The sequence below is a fragment of the Buteo buteo genome, chromosome 18 (assembly GCF_964188355.1).
Source record: "Buteo buteo chromosome 18, bButBut1.hap1.1, whole genome shotgun sequence".
Lineage (NCBI taxonomy): Eukaryota > Metazoa > Chordata > Aves > Accipitriformes > Accipitridae > Buteo > Buteo buteo.
In genome coordinates, this window is record NC_134188.1 from 8,763,641 (window position 1) to 8,777,618 (window position 13,978).

At 40.7% G+C, this 13,978-nt stretch overlaps 2 protein-coding genes across 6 annotated transcripts in view; one reads left to right on the forward strand and one right to left on the reverse strand.

The window, feature by feature from the left end:
* Window positions 1-9,712, forward strand: part of PSPC1 (paraspeckle component 1) — a 65,998-nt gene extending 56,286 nt beyond the window's left edge. The window contains exons 7-9 of one of the 5 annotated variants that reach the window (XR_012653413.1): window positions 3,372-3,475; window positions 7,741-7,881; window positions 8,166-9,712. The gene's annotated coding sequence lies outside the window, so the exon portion shown is untranslated. Of the gene's footprint in view, window position 1; window positions 258-3,371; window positions 3,476-7,740; window positions 8,131-8,165 lie in introns of those variants that run through there. The other 4 variants (XR_012653415.1, XR_012653411.1, XR_012653414.1 and 1 more) reach the window with 4 other exon arrangements.
* Window positions 9,713-11,597: 1,885 nt separating this feature from the next.
* MPHOSPH8 (M-phase phosphoprotein 8) overlaps window positions 11,598-13,978 on the reverse strand; it is a 28,106-nt gene continuing 25,725 nt past the window's right edge. The window contains exon 14 of the mRNA XM_075049958.1: window positions 11,598-13,872. Coding sequence (XP_074906059.1) covers window positions 13,831-13,872 — 42 coding nt within the window. The 3' untranslated portion in view covers window positions 11,598-13,830. The remainder of the gene's footprint in view (window positions 13,873-13,978) is intronic.

Consider the following 13,978-nt stretch of genomic DNA (forward strand, 5'->3'; position numbering starts at 1 on the left):
GGTAAACCTGAACAAATGCAAACATGAACACAGCTCTGCGGATCATCTCGGGTTCCCTTTGGAAACCCCAAATAAATGGCCACAAGGGATTGTGTGTTTTCCTGAGAACAGCTCGGCATTGGAGTTCTTCCTTTCTGTGTGATGGATAGTGGCTCTGCTACTCTCAAAATGATACCTATGCCTGCTGGTGCAAAATGTCGTATGGTCCACTTCAGTGGAAGTCAAAATTTATCCATGCTGCTGTTCTGTGTTGCTAGGTAATTTATAAAGTAGACATAAAATAAAGGGGGTAATGGAGGGAAATACAGGGGGGAAGCTCTTTGTTACAGTAGCCACCAAAAATCCTGTTGATTTAAAAAAAAAAAAAGCAACCTGTTTTGTTAGTCAAGCTAGTGAAGCTGTATAGCATCTGTGTACAAGGTAAATGTAAAACATCCTTCAGTGTTGTAGATTGTCATGGCTGTTTCTGCTTGGTATGCTGCTGTGGCAGCTTGGAGCTTGTCTCGCATAGCAATTCTGTAGTGGAGAGTACTCTGTTATGCTGAATATGTGTTACTTGAGATAGGTTGTGCTGAGGAGCTGGTTTTCAGTTTTCCTTGATAATGGCACAATATACACACAGTATCACTCAGTTTGTGTGTGATGCATCTGTTCTCTTCAGAATAGGCATGTTTATCATGCTGTTAGCCTTTTAGAATATTTCAGATTCATCTTGCTTGACACCATACCCACTTTGAGCTTTAATTTAAAGAAAAGCTTTATCATATGAATGAAGATGATTCAAAGTCTGTTACTTTGAAAATAACTCTTTGCTGTGTTCCTGCTCACTCTTACAAATCTGTGCAGGTCTAACAAAGTAATTACTGTTAATCATAAACAGTAGGGTTTATGTAAGGTAGAGAGGTTGTAATGATCTTAATTTCTTGTAGAGAGAGAATGCTGAAGAAATTAGTGCAGAGGCAGAGACATACTGTTTAAAAACACCCCCACCCCACCCCCCCATAATCACTTTGTAAGTATTTGAGTTATGGTAAATGATTGATTTGTAACACTACCATATGGTCATACTGGCTGGTGTTAGGGGTTATCTTCAAAAACATACCAGCTGGTTTTGGCCACACTTTTGTCACTAGTATCTACTAGTTGCCAAAAATCTGGGTCACCGCTTTCTCTTCAGTAAATCTGGGTGGCCAAGACAGAGAAGGTAATATATACTGGCTGTTGCAGAAACTGGAGAGGCTGTGTTAGGCCTTTGGAGGTCTTAGCCTTGCTGTTTGTAGATAGGGGAAAAAAAGGAAGAAAAGCCTAATTATTATGTTTTTTTATAATATTAAAATACAGACTGAAAGATGTGCAGTTTGTAATTGTAAGCTTCCCTTTAAGATGGGTACATACTTATCAATAGCTGGGTTAGTTTCACCATGTGGAGGTAATGTCCAGGACACTAATATTTGTCCAGATGACAATTCCAGCCTGGTCTCTGGCTGAGAGTCACCACTATGGCCATTATTGCATTTGACCTGCTAAATGATTTTAATACTAGCACTTGCAAAATTATAGCTCTGGTTATAAAGGGTTAGTGGGCTTGTGCTCTGTTATATCTGCTTTAGGAAGAAAGTATCCATCCTGCTGAACGTCTGTGTTACGGAATAGATAACAGAACTTTTGAAATTTGATATATAGCAAGCTGCATCATGGGGCGGGGGGAGATGAAAAGGTGGCAAATGGGAGAATTGATGAATTAGCAGCACTTTTAATAGGATTCAGACGTTAAATTGTGCCAACTTTGAAACTGTATTTACTCTGAGCTGCTAGCCTCAGCCTTTTTTTAGGTGTATCTGATAAGATAAAGGTTAACCTTTATTGTAAATGTTTGTGGTTGTGTGTTGTAATTTGCATGAATGTCACTTCTAAGTTGCTTTTTGGGGCTGTTCCTGAAGTGAAGTTAGCCTGGGAGGTGCAACCTGTGTGTGGCTTTTCAAAGTAATTCTGTAACAAATACTTTGCAGGGTGTGCTAAGTTTTCTGATCATCAAACAGGACCTCAAGGTATTGGTAAATTGTTTTAAGAAGTCTTTATCTGAGAGCATACAGAATTCTTCATCTCATTGGGCTGCTATAATCTGGGGCTTTCCAGGCAGTCTTCCTCTCTACAGACATTTCTTTAGGGTTCCTTGGCTCTGGAACATGGTTCTGTGTCTGCTTCCCCAGCCTGAGTAATGGATTATGTTAAACCTATCAAACACTGAAGTACTCGCATATTATTTTAAATTGGAAGTATTTGTAAAGAAGAGGTGACTTTAATTGGGGATGGGGAAGGAGGGAATGTGTGTGGATGGGTGAGAGCTGTTTTGAAGCCTGAATGGCTGGGGCAGGGAGCTGCTGAATTTTAAACACTTTGGATAATTAGTTTGCGTGTGGACTTTGGAAGAAGACACACAGAGTTCAAGATGGAAACCCTTATTAACATTTTCAGTTATTGTTAGGCCTTTTTGAATATAATTACAATAATTTTAATTATGAATTAATAAATGTAATAGGAATAAAATTATACGCTGACTTGCTATTTGTTCTTCCAACTGCACTTATTGCAAATGCAAGCAGATCTATTGCAGAAGTTTTAAAATTACAAGTCTTAAACTTTTGCATCAATTTCTAATGCTTTTGGTATTAAAATGTATTTTAATGAGATTTGTATGTAGTTCTGTTCTGAGATGTTATTATAAAGTAGGACAACATTTTACTTCAGTTGTATTATTTTCATATACAGCTTTGCCCCTTTTAAGTATCTGTTAAATGTCTGTACCACAGCAGGCTGTGGAACAGGGAGGAGACTGTATTTGTGCTTCTATACCCTCAGTACAACTACAGTGAGAGCAATTAGTTCTCAAGTTTCATTAATAACTGTGTTGTGTGCAGGGATCCTAATGTAGTGGCAATCATATGAGAAGGATGAAATGTCACTTTGGCCACATGCATTGGCAGGCCTAGAAGAAGACAGTGTTGTGTTTGATATGTGTTTTTTAAAAGTCCTCCGGTGAGAAGTGACCTGGGGCTCTTTGGAGCAGAACTGCACTTAATCTACTCCAAGCAGAAGCATGAAAATCTAGGAACTTGTTAATGTTCTTGGAGCAGCTGCTTTTAAACTGCAGAGGTAGTAAAACTAAATTTAAAATCTTTAGAGAAATCTGTGTAGTAATAACTAAGGGGTAAGAATGGGTAGAGACTAAATGAGGGTTTTTTTCCTGGTAATGTGAAGTTTTATTATGATTTATTTCTCTATATTGTAATTATGGGTATATGAAAAGAGAAACTACCGTATTTTCTAGTTTGTTTGAAGCATCAGTTATTTACTGTCTCTTTATTTTTTAGGTTACTATTAAAATCTTAAAATGCAGATGAAGACTGGCTTGTGCAGAATCCTTCTGCTGTCTTATGCATACAAAAGGGAATCCTAAACCAAGTTTTGGTACAAGGTATGTATTAGGATACTTGGCTTTATTCAGCAATTACTGAAATTAAGAGCCCTCTTTTTGTTCACATTTGCCGTTTGATATAGAGTAATTCTGCTTCTACACTTCAGCTAATAGTTGCTTTCAGACAGTGTAATTCGTTGCATAATTCCTGTCATATGTTAATGTTTTTAAAGGACTTGAAGTACATGTCTTGCAGACAGCTCAAAATCCGACTAGCTATAATGTGTCTTACATCCAGAAACCATAGTGCCACATTAACGTGATGCCATGTCTGAGCTACCTGGTGTTGGTACATTGCACTCAGAATCCAGTTTGTATCATCAATATTGTAGTTTCTGATTCTGAACAGTCCTCAGGATTAGCCAGTAGGCTTTGGTCTGGAAGGCTGTGTCCTTGTACTCTGTAAAACCTGGGGCAGAGTTCAGTTTGCGTACACACAGGTTTGTAGTGCCATCTACCCTGGGTGTTGGAAGCATCTCTGTGGGATTGACAGATAAAAAGGTTTTAAAGGGAGATTTATGCAGTTTGGTTCAGTAGTTCTGATAGTTGTGAAATTCCAAAATATCAGTTGCTTTTATAATGTAAAAATAATTTTAAACACCAATGGGATTTGACTGAGATGTGCAAGTTCTGCTGATAAAGCAAGAGGAATTAGGGTTAGTGCTTCTCTGTGTGTGTTTGGTCTAGTAAACGTACTCAGAGCTGTCTCTATAGTTGTGTTAATGGCAAGTAGGGAACTAGACACATAAAGAACAAGATACATTGAGGTATTTATTAATGACATATGAAAGATGTCCCTGTCCATGGCAGGGGGGTTGGACTAGATGGTCTTCAAAGGTCCCTTCCAACCCAAACCATTTTGTGATTCTATAGTAGTAGACTGTATGATTTATTGCTAATTAGAGGGGTCCTTTTAGTGATTTCCAAGTCAGCTGGTAAATTAAGTGTGTGAAGTAAGTAGTAAAACTTCAGAGTTGCATGGAAAGTATAAACATGATGGGATCCTTTGTCATTCTGTAAAAAGCATGGAAGGGCAACATGAGAGGAGAAATCTTTCTGCAGTAATACATCTCAAACTGTACTGTGAGTTACAACTAATACTGAAAAATGGCCCATGTGGTCTTTGATTCCCAAGACTGAAATAATTCAAAGTTTCTACCCAAGACAGACAGAATCCTATTACACTCTCCACAGAAGCTCTGCCTCTACTTTTTTTCCTACCTTTTACTCTCTACCTGCTATGCCTTGATGCATCTTTCACTTAGGTAGCACTGCTTTGTAAAGGATTTTTCCAAAGAAAAGATTTTTTCTGTGCATGCTTCAGATGAAGAGTTGGAGCCCTGCTCCCCTCCCCAGTGCTCAGGTCACCCCCGTAATGTGCTGCATGCCAGACAGTCTGGTAGTTACCCATGCTACTGGAAATTTCTTTCCTGAGCCCTGCAGCGCTAACTCCCATCTCAACTCTGCAGCTGGAATTGGGGCAGGCTTTTCACAGAATCCCAGAATATCTGAGGTTGGAAGAGTGCTGTGGAGATCATAGAATCCAACCCCCTGCTCAAAGCAGGATGTCGGGTAGAGCAGGTTGCCCTGAATTATGTCCGTTTGGGTTTGGTCTCCAAGGAATGGGGACTCCACAACCTCTCCGGGCAACCTGTGCCAGTGCTCAGGCACCCTCACAGTAAAAGTTTCCTGATGTTCACAAGGAACTTCCATGTTCCAGTTTGTGCCCGGTGCCTCTGGTCCTGTCCTTGGGCATCACTGGGAACACTCTGTCTGTCATCTTTATACACTCTCATTAGATGTCTATAAATAGATGATTTTGCCCCATCTTCTCCAGCTGGTACAGTCCCAGCTGTTTCAGCCTTTTATAACACGAAAGATGCTCCAGTCCCTCAGTTGTCTTCCATTCACTGAACTCAATCAAGTATGTCCATGTCTCTTGTACTGGGGAGCCCAGCATGGGACATAGCACTCCAGGTGTCTCACTAGTGCTCAGTAGAGGGGAAGGATCATCTCTCTCCATATGCTGGCAAATTCCTTTGTAGCGCAGTGCAGGATACAATTGGCCTTTTTTGTGGCTAGGTCACATTCTTCCCTCATGGTGGTTCTTGGACTTGGTGTCCACGAGGACCCGCAGGTCCTTACCTGCAAAGCTGCTTTCCAGCCAGCTGGCCTCCAGCCTGTCCTGGTGCCTGGGATTGTTCCTCCCTGGGTGCAGGATTCGGCATTTCCCTCTCTTGAACTTCAGGAGATCCTGTTGGCCCACTTCTCCAGCCTATTGAGGTCCCTCTGGATGGCAGCACCACCCTCTGGTGTATCAGCTGCTCCTCCCAGCTTTGTATCAGCTGCAAACCTGCTGAGGATGCGCTCTGTCCCATCAGCCAGGCCATAAATGAAGATGTTGAAAAGGACTGGCCTCAGTACTGATTCCTGGGGTACTCTGGCCTCCAACTGGACTTTGTGCCATTGATCACAACCTTCTGGGCCTGGCTGTTGAGCCAGTTTTCAGTCCACCTCATTGTCCACTTATTGAGCCTGTACTTTATCTGCTTGTCAATGAACATATTATGGCAGACAGTGTCAAAAGCCTTCCTGAAGTCAAGGTAGACAATATCCACTGTTCTCCCCATACCCCACTGAACTGCTCACCTCATCATAGAGGCTGTCAGTTAGGATCCTTCAGGATTTGCAAACAACCCCTTTGTAAATCCATGCTGACTACTCCTAGTTACCTTCTTGGTCTGGAAATGGTTTCCAGGAGTAGTTGGGCCATCACTTTCCCAGAGCCTGTAGTTCCCTGGGTCCTTCCTGCCCTTCTTGAAGATTGGAGTGACACTTGCTTTCCCCTAGTCCTTGCACACATTTCCCAGTTGCCATGCTCTTTCAGCAAGAGACTGGCCGCGCAGTGCCAGCAGCCAGCTCAGCACTCGTGGCTGCCTCCCACCAGGCCCAACGCGTGTTAACTTCAGTCCAGTTCCCTAGCCTGGACCCTGTTACCTGTTTGATATTGAAAGGGGCACAGAGGGGAGGCGGGGAGAGCTGAGGAGGTGGGAAAACTGATAGGCACCTTGTTTTGTGGCTTTGCCTTGCCCTTTACTAAGGAGTTCCCTGATATTTTCTAGTTGTAGTAAAATAACAATAAAATCGTAATATAATCACACAATAATGTGTAATACACACCAGGCTATGGAAATAAGCAAGCTACAAGCATTTACTCATGAAATGTAAAAAAGACAATACAGTTAAAACTCTTTATCATGAAATGTAAAAAAGACAATACAGTTAAAACTCTTTATCTGAAAAGCAGTAGTAACAGAAAAAACACTTAATTTTTTCAAAGTTTGACTCAAAAGAAATTTTTCTATCCAGCTGACATTTTGCCTTGACCACGTAGCTGTTGGGAATTCAGTCTTGCTTGTCCTTATGTATCAGACTGTCCCTGTGCAAGGAGCCATTTGAGAGTCTTGGCATTTGGCAGGTTTCCCAGACGTCTCAGAATTTTTCTGTCCTCAACTTACAGTTTCCTTCCTGTGAAGGGAAGAGCAGATGGCCAAGGTTCCTTGGAGACACAAATGTTTCTTTGACTGGCTAAATAATGACTCCTTGTCTCAGTGGAGTGATAAAATCCTTTCTTTCTCTTTCCCCATTATTTGTGTTTGTGTGTGCACTTCAGATTGCAGTGTGAACCTGGCTGACAAAGCCTAATGGCCTAATAAGATTGCGTTAAAAATTGAGGGAAGATTAGATAAAAATGTGAGTGGATTGCATTGTACTCGGGGCAGAGTGTGCAATAGCAAACTGTGAAAAAGTTGCAAAAGACTGGGAGAGTGAGCCAAATCAGTCACATAAAAAAAAGTTACACCTGCTTAGTTTGATTTTCCTTAACTTGTTGCTGAGCAGTATTTGTAGAGAAGAGCGTTGGCCTTGGTGTGTCATTGCCTTCCCTTTTTCACCTCTGAGATAAATTTGCATACAGTTCTATTATACCAGAAAGTGCACTGTGCTCCGACTTAATTTGTAGTGAGGTCAAAATGTTCTGTCAGGCTGCCTGCTGCTGGGGTTCCTGAACACTGGTAGAGAATTCCAGGTACCTCTTGGAAGGGCTATCTGGGAAGGCGTTAGCATTTCCCAGCTCTTTATCCAATTGTATTTGCTACTGCATTGCTCTGCAGTTTGCTATTTGAGTCTCCTTGTCTGCTGTATTTTGATTACGGAAGTGCGTTTTCAAGGAAGTTATCACTTAAATGTCTCTTGTATCTCCTCAGCCCGAGTCATACCCATTCTCCATTGTATTTTGGTTTTAATGAATATTGCTGGTGGCTATGCACCCTCAGAACTGAAGGTGGCTTTCTGCTATCATGTGCAAGATGCTGCTCTTCATGTTGGAATGACAAGGACCATCAGGGGTGAGAACAGAATGGTGGTGTCACTCATTAGTGCACTTAACAGTGGTTGTGACTTCTGTGATGAAATCGGTTTCCTTTGTGCTCGGTTACCAGTCTCTTTGTATTATTTTTGTGCTTAACGTGGTTTTTGTGGTTTTTTTTTTCTTTGTTGCTTTCTGTGCTCTTGGGCACAAGAATGATGCTGTTATATAATAAAATAGTAATTAAATCTGTAGCACCCAGCTTAACAGTGGAGAGGGATGGATTGATCACTCTCACTTAGGTTGTATTCTTTCTGCTTGTAGACAGGTCTGCCCCGCAAGACCCGAGGCAATCGGGCTGTTTCAAGTGATGGGAAGGGGACCCGCATGGAGGTGGTGTGTCCCACACCAGCACTCTGGATTCGAAAAGACACATCAGAAGAATCTGAATACACTGTCTGCTTCCGAGGTTCAAGATGCCTTCTCCGGTATGAGAGGAGTTACAGCTTTTGTGATGTTACTGTCTTCATTTTCAGCCTCTGGCAGAGGAGGTGGTACACAGCATTAAGCAAAGTCGAGCGTTTCATAGTAAGGCTGACGTTAGCCAACTTGGATGTGTAACTGAGGTCTTGACTCCCTTTTTATCTAGACTGTACCAGAAGATTTTCTTTCCAGAAATACTAGTGCTGGGAAATGGTGTTGATAAAAGGATTACAGTTTGTATATGCTACAATACAAATCAAGAGTACATGATCATTAAAAGACTGCTCTGTGGTAAAATGATTGGGTTTGGACTAAAAAAAGCCTTTAGAGTTAAATGAAATGAGTAAGGAAGTATTTTCAAGCACTAAAATATGTGACAAAAGATAGGAAAGTGGTGGGCTTTGTATTTAAAGAAAAAACAATAGTGTGGATTGTGTTTAAGTTGCAGTAGTTTAAAACAGCACAGAAGTATTAGTTACCTAGAGAAAATGGTGTAAGCCAGCAACAGCTGAAAAGGACTGGAAGGAAATGTTAACCAATGGGGAGATTAAAGCTGCAGTAAGATTCACTGTCCATGCAGTTAAGTTTGAGTTGGAATTTATGATAAAAATGCCTGCTGTCTTAATGTAGCCCAATAAAAAGATGGAAAACAAAAACCATGAATTAAATTAATAATGAAAAATGATTTTTGATGTGATGCAGTTTTAACATTGGACTGTAACATACCACCTTTTTTTTTTTGTAGGGTTTCTGTATCTGTTATAAAACTGTTTCAGATTAATCAATGAATAACAGGGTGTTTATTTTCTGTTCTATTTTCTGCATTGACAAGGCAGTGAACATGAATCGAGGGCCTGACAGGAACCTCACAGAGTTCAAAAAAGGCAAATGCAATGTCCTACACTGGGTACTGAATTAATGTGATGCAGTTGTGCAGCCTGGGCACAGACTGGTTGTGAAGCACCTTTCCAGAAGCTGATCTGGGAGTCCTGAGGAACAAGTGAAGATGAAGGTGTCCAACCACATTCTGGGCTCCATTAGAAGAGCACAGCTGAGCAGGGACGAGGAAAGCAATCTTTCTTCTCTCACAGAAGCACTGAGCACTGCGGCTGGAGTGCTGTGACCAGTTAGGGGCTCCTGAAGACAAGATGGGAACAAGTCCAGTGGAGGCCAGCATGGTGATCAGGAGGTTAGAGCACAGGAGCCATGGAGATAGGCAGTGGGGCTTGTTCAGTCTGGAAAACAGGAGGTTAAGGGGTAGGAAATCCTACTTCAGCTGTGTTAACAGAAGGGGCTGGAAGCTCATCTTAGTGGTGCACAGTAGTGAGGTAGTGTTGTGTAATTTTCAGTGTATGTAAGTGCTGCATCATACCACTAATAAAAATACTGCAAGTCAGTACTGTCTTGCTGTACTTAATTGGTCTCCCCACACTGTGGAACCATTGGGAGTTCCTGGTAACCCTTTTGTTTCAGGAAGGGTGGGTACAGGGAACCTACTCTGGGGCGTTGTTTGGGATGATGTTCACTGGTGGGTTTAGGGGTCTTGATCCTGCCATTTACAGAAATAACTGTTCCAATATTAAGACAGTAGAGCTGACAGATCCAGGAAAGTAAAGGAAATTTCAAATACTTGCACAGCTCCTGTGCAAACTTTTCCAGACAGGGTATCTCAACCAGCTTGGTAAAGCCTTTTTCAAAAAAATAATAAATACACATATAAGCATAGCCTTTGCAGGCTGGGGCTCTGGCTGTTACTGTTTGGGGCAGGGATAGCAGCTTTTCCCCCATCATATGGATGACTGTGTTCAGTGTAAGATGTGCAACTGCTGTAACAAGCCTTTTTCTTCCCCAAATTCATATTCTTTCCACTTGGCTCTGGAGTCTGCTCCAAGTAACAGCTCCAGGGAACAATATTTCTTGTCAGAAAGTGGGGTTTTGTGATACAGATCAAGATGTCGCCACATGGATAATACTGTCCTCCAGCTCCAGTTGAAAACACTTTTGCTGCTGGCATGTGCCCAAACAGTTGGGATGAATCCACTTCTGGAGTAGGCAGTGGTCTCCCTGGGTATGGTGATGGTGTCTTCAGTTCCCATACACATGGTTTTGGTTATCTTCAAAGCAGAGCTATGCGTGGCATGCACATGACAGCAGCTAGGCAATGTTAAGGTCTGACCCCTCTACTATAAATCAGTCTGTGCCAACAGTAACTAACCACAGGAGTTCCCTACAATTCAGATCATAGAGGAAGTATTACAGAAATTCTCGAAAAAAATTCAGTTGTAGCTATCCTGCATGACAGTTGAGACTCTGCTGTGGAGAAACAGTTGACTTGAAATCAAAAAGAACTATCTTCTGCCTCTTCCCTTCCTCCTGATACTTGAGATGTTTGAGATTCTATTTTTTTAGGAGACCTTCTTTTAACCTTAAGTTTTACTGCTGCCTCAGTCCTGCTCAAACTTGTATTCTGTGCTGCCTTTTATCTGCTTTTAGTATTTTTTTCCTTACTCTGCTCTTTGCCTTTCATTCAAACATTTAAAGACAGCTTCAGAATCTGAAAAGTATCTTCCCCATTTATGTGGGACACAAAAAAGCTGAGGAATTAAGCACTGCTATAGGAATGCATCATGCAGGGTCATCTCAGCTCCCACACTACTGGACTGCCGCTGCTCTGAAAGACTGACCTAAAGGAAAAAGATTTTACACTGGCTGTTTTCCAGTACTGTATGTGAAGGCAAAGGGTGAGAACAGAACTGTAGCAGGTACAGACAGGGAGAACTTTTTAAGGACAGCCCTCACTACTTTGAGGAATCCTAGCTGCCTAAGATGGCACCTGCACTCTGTTTCAATATACAGAAGAGACAGCACAAACAGCTTTCTTCCATCCAGACTGATCAAAATACATCTTGTTTTTGAAAAATGGGTGCCGAAAGCACACAGGACCTGTGATAGTCAGCTGCATCACCCACCAACCTTCAATATTGGTGAAAACCCAGGAACACAGGTACTGATGATGTAGCAGTGGAAGATAATGAATCCAAGCCTTCAGAACAAGTTACTACCACTGCAGGTTATAGTAACTGCAGCTGCTTAGCCTTGCTGACAGCAGCAAGAAGAAACTGAGGAAGTACTTAAAAGGTATTTCTCCACAGTGCCTAAAGAATTGCTTTTTAGTGTAGCTACTTTCTCTTCATCCTTAGTCCACCAATACCTTTTTCTTAGCAATGGGATAAAACCTATATAATAAAATCAGACAAAAACCAGCTTCAAACATCTTTTCATATGCCTTTTATGCATCTTCAGTAGGGATCTGAACTTATATTGCCAACTAAAAGAAAGATGGCTGCAAAATCCATCCCCTCACAAAAGCATCATGAACCCAGATTTTATTCCCATGTCCTGTAGAACTCCTCCCTCTCTCCCAAATGCCTCAAGGAAGAAAAAAACCAAAACAAACCCCCAAATCAACAGCCTTTGACAAACTACTTGCTAAGTCAACTCTTGGAGCATTACTAGACACTTTCAGGTTAGACTGTACAACAGTTCCTAAATAGCATCTCTATTATATGGACTTTTGTTGAAAAACCTTTTGTCCTCACCTTGAACAGCTTGAACATTTACCAGTGACATGCTGTACAGGGCTTATCACACATGCACTATACTGTTACATGTACAATGCAGGAGTAACTGAGGCAGGGGAAGCCACATACATGAAAACTGTCACTCTAACATAAGGAAACATTTATGAATGTCCCCTTTCCTAATGCATCTTCTGGGATTATGCACAGTGACTAAAAAGAAATACAGCTACACAAAGTCCCAAGGGCTGGTAGTGACATACCCAATTCTCAGCCAGTGCTTTTCATGCATTTCAGGTGCTCACGCTTACCAAAATGAGGTATCTAACATATTTCAGAGAGGTGGAGGTACCAAGTCTGTTCAAAATCCAGACTTATTAACATCCCATCAATACTGTTTGCAAAAAGATAGGCAACTATTCAAAATCAAACCAGAAATGAGTATTTTTATGTCGTGTTGCTGTTCTAGTTTTATATAGCTTAATGTGACATTCCACAAAATTGAAATAGTGTGCTTTGTTTACTTAATCTTTTGGCATCTCTTAAATATGAAAGTTTTAAACTTTCAAGAACCCAAAATTAAAAACTGGTTAATTGAACTTTATATTAAAAAGTCACAGTTCTTAACAGGATACTTAATACATCTGCACCATTTTGATGGTGAGTACTCAAATACATCAAGCATTTATCCACAGTAGTTTTGCTAATAATACAGGCACATAGTGGCATGTAAACTACACCTGGCAACCAGAACAGCAAAGGCACAATCTGGGTATTTTTTTTTCCTTTTTTTCCGTTTTTTTCCCCCCACTTTTCAAGATGTTGGTTAATTCACAAAGAAAAATATTCTATACTTCATGCAGAAGTATTACATTTGTATTTTATAGCACAAGACTGTTTGTTACAAAACTGCTGTCATCTGATAAAATGGGTCATTTAAATGAAAAAAAAATAGCAGCTCTTTGCACTGAGGAACTGAATTTCTGAATTAAAGGACAATACATGTTCTCTCATCTTTCAGGTTGAGAAAATCTGAAATCCTCTATGTATCTTTTTGTCTACAAAAAGCATTGCCTGCACATTTAAGGTAGTTACAAGTTTTCTGGTTTGCTATTTTCAGCTTGTATTTATTTTCCCATGTGTCACTTACTTGACTAAGAACTCAAAAGTTAACATGTCTGTAAAACTATCAGTAGCTTCTCTAATACAAAAGTAGTTTTAAAACACTGATGTAACTAGGAATCTGACTGCGATCCTCTATGAATTGAGCCTATTTAGATGTCTGTCTTTGCTCATACCTGCAGACCTAACTGTGTTTCCTCAAAGGGAATCATTCTAAGCACAACTGCTTTCTCATCAGGAGACAGTAGCAGGAACAGTTTCAAACCAGAACACAGCCCTCAGCAACTCAAAGTTAAATCTAATGCAGTGATTTTGAACTGTAATTTCTGCCCACAGCTCCAAGAATATGACAATTCTGCATTTTACATAGAAACATTACAGGTAGAGTAAGTAGAAAATTTTAGTTTACAAATGGAAAAGATCTTTCTATTAAAAAAGACATTTCACATAGTTACCTTAAATAGTTCTTATATGCACCATTCCACATTGTGGAAAAGCTGAGATACGCAGTCTGGACTCCACAAGTTAAAAAAAGAATTGTATGTATTGGCACAAATACTTACATCTACATCTGTACAAAGTAAAAAAAAAAAAAAAAGCTGACAACCCTGTCCCACCATATACCTCTCCCAGCGTATTCAACTGCTCTCCAACACACACTTTCCTATGTGACTGCCAATGAGTGACAGCAAGATGAAAACTTAAGAGTGCCAAAAAGGTCCAAACTGCTTTGTCAGTCTCTAAACAGGAATCAGAAGTATATCCAAAAAAGTATCAGTCCACTCAACATGCTCGCAGCTGTGAGGTCACTGCAACTGCACTCTGTATGCTCCTATTAGCAGCTTTACCTGTAAAAGCAAACGAATGTTTCAGATAAAGATTGTTCACATGTAACTGCTGCGTTAAACACTTCTAATATAAGAACAGCATGAGAAAAGGCATACAATCGCTAGT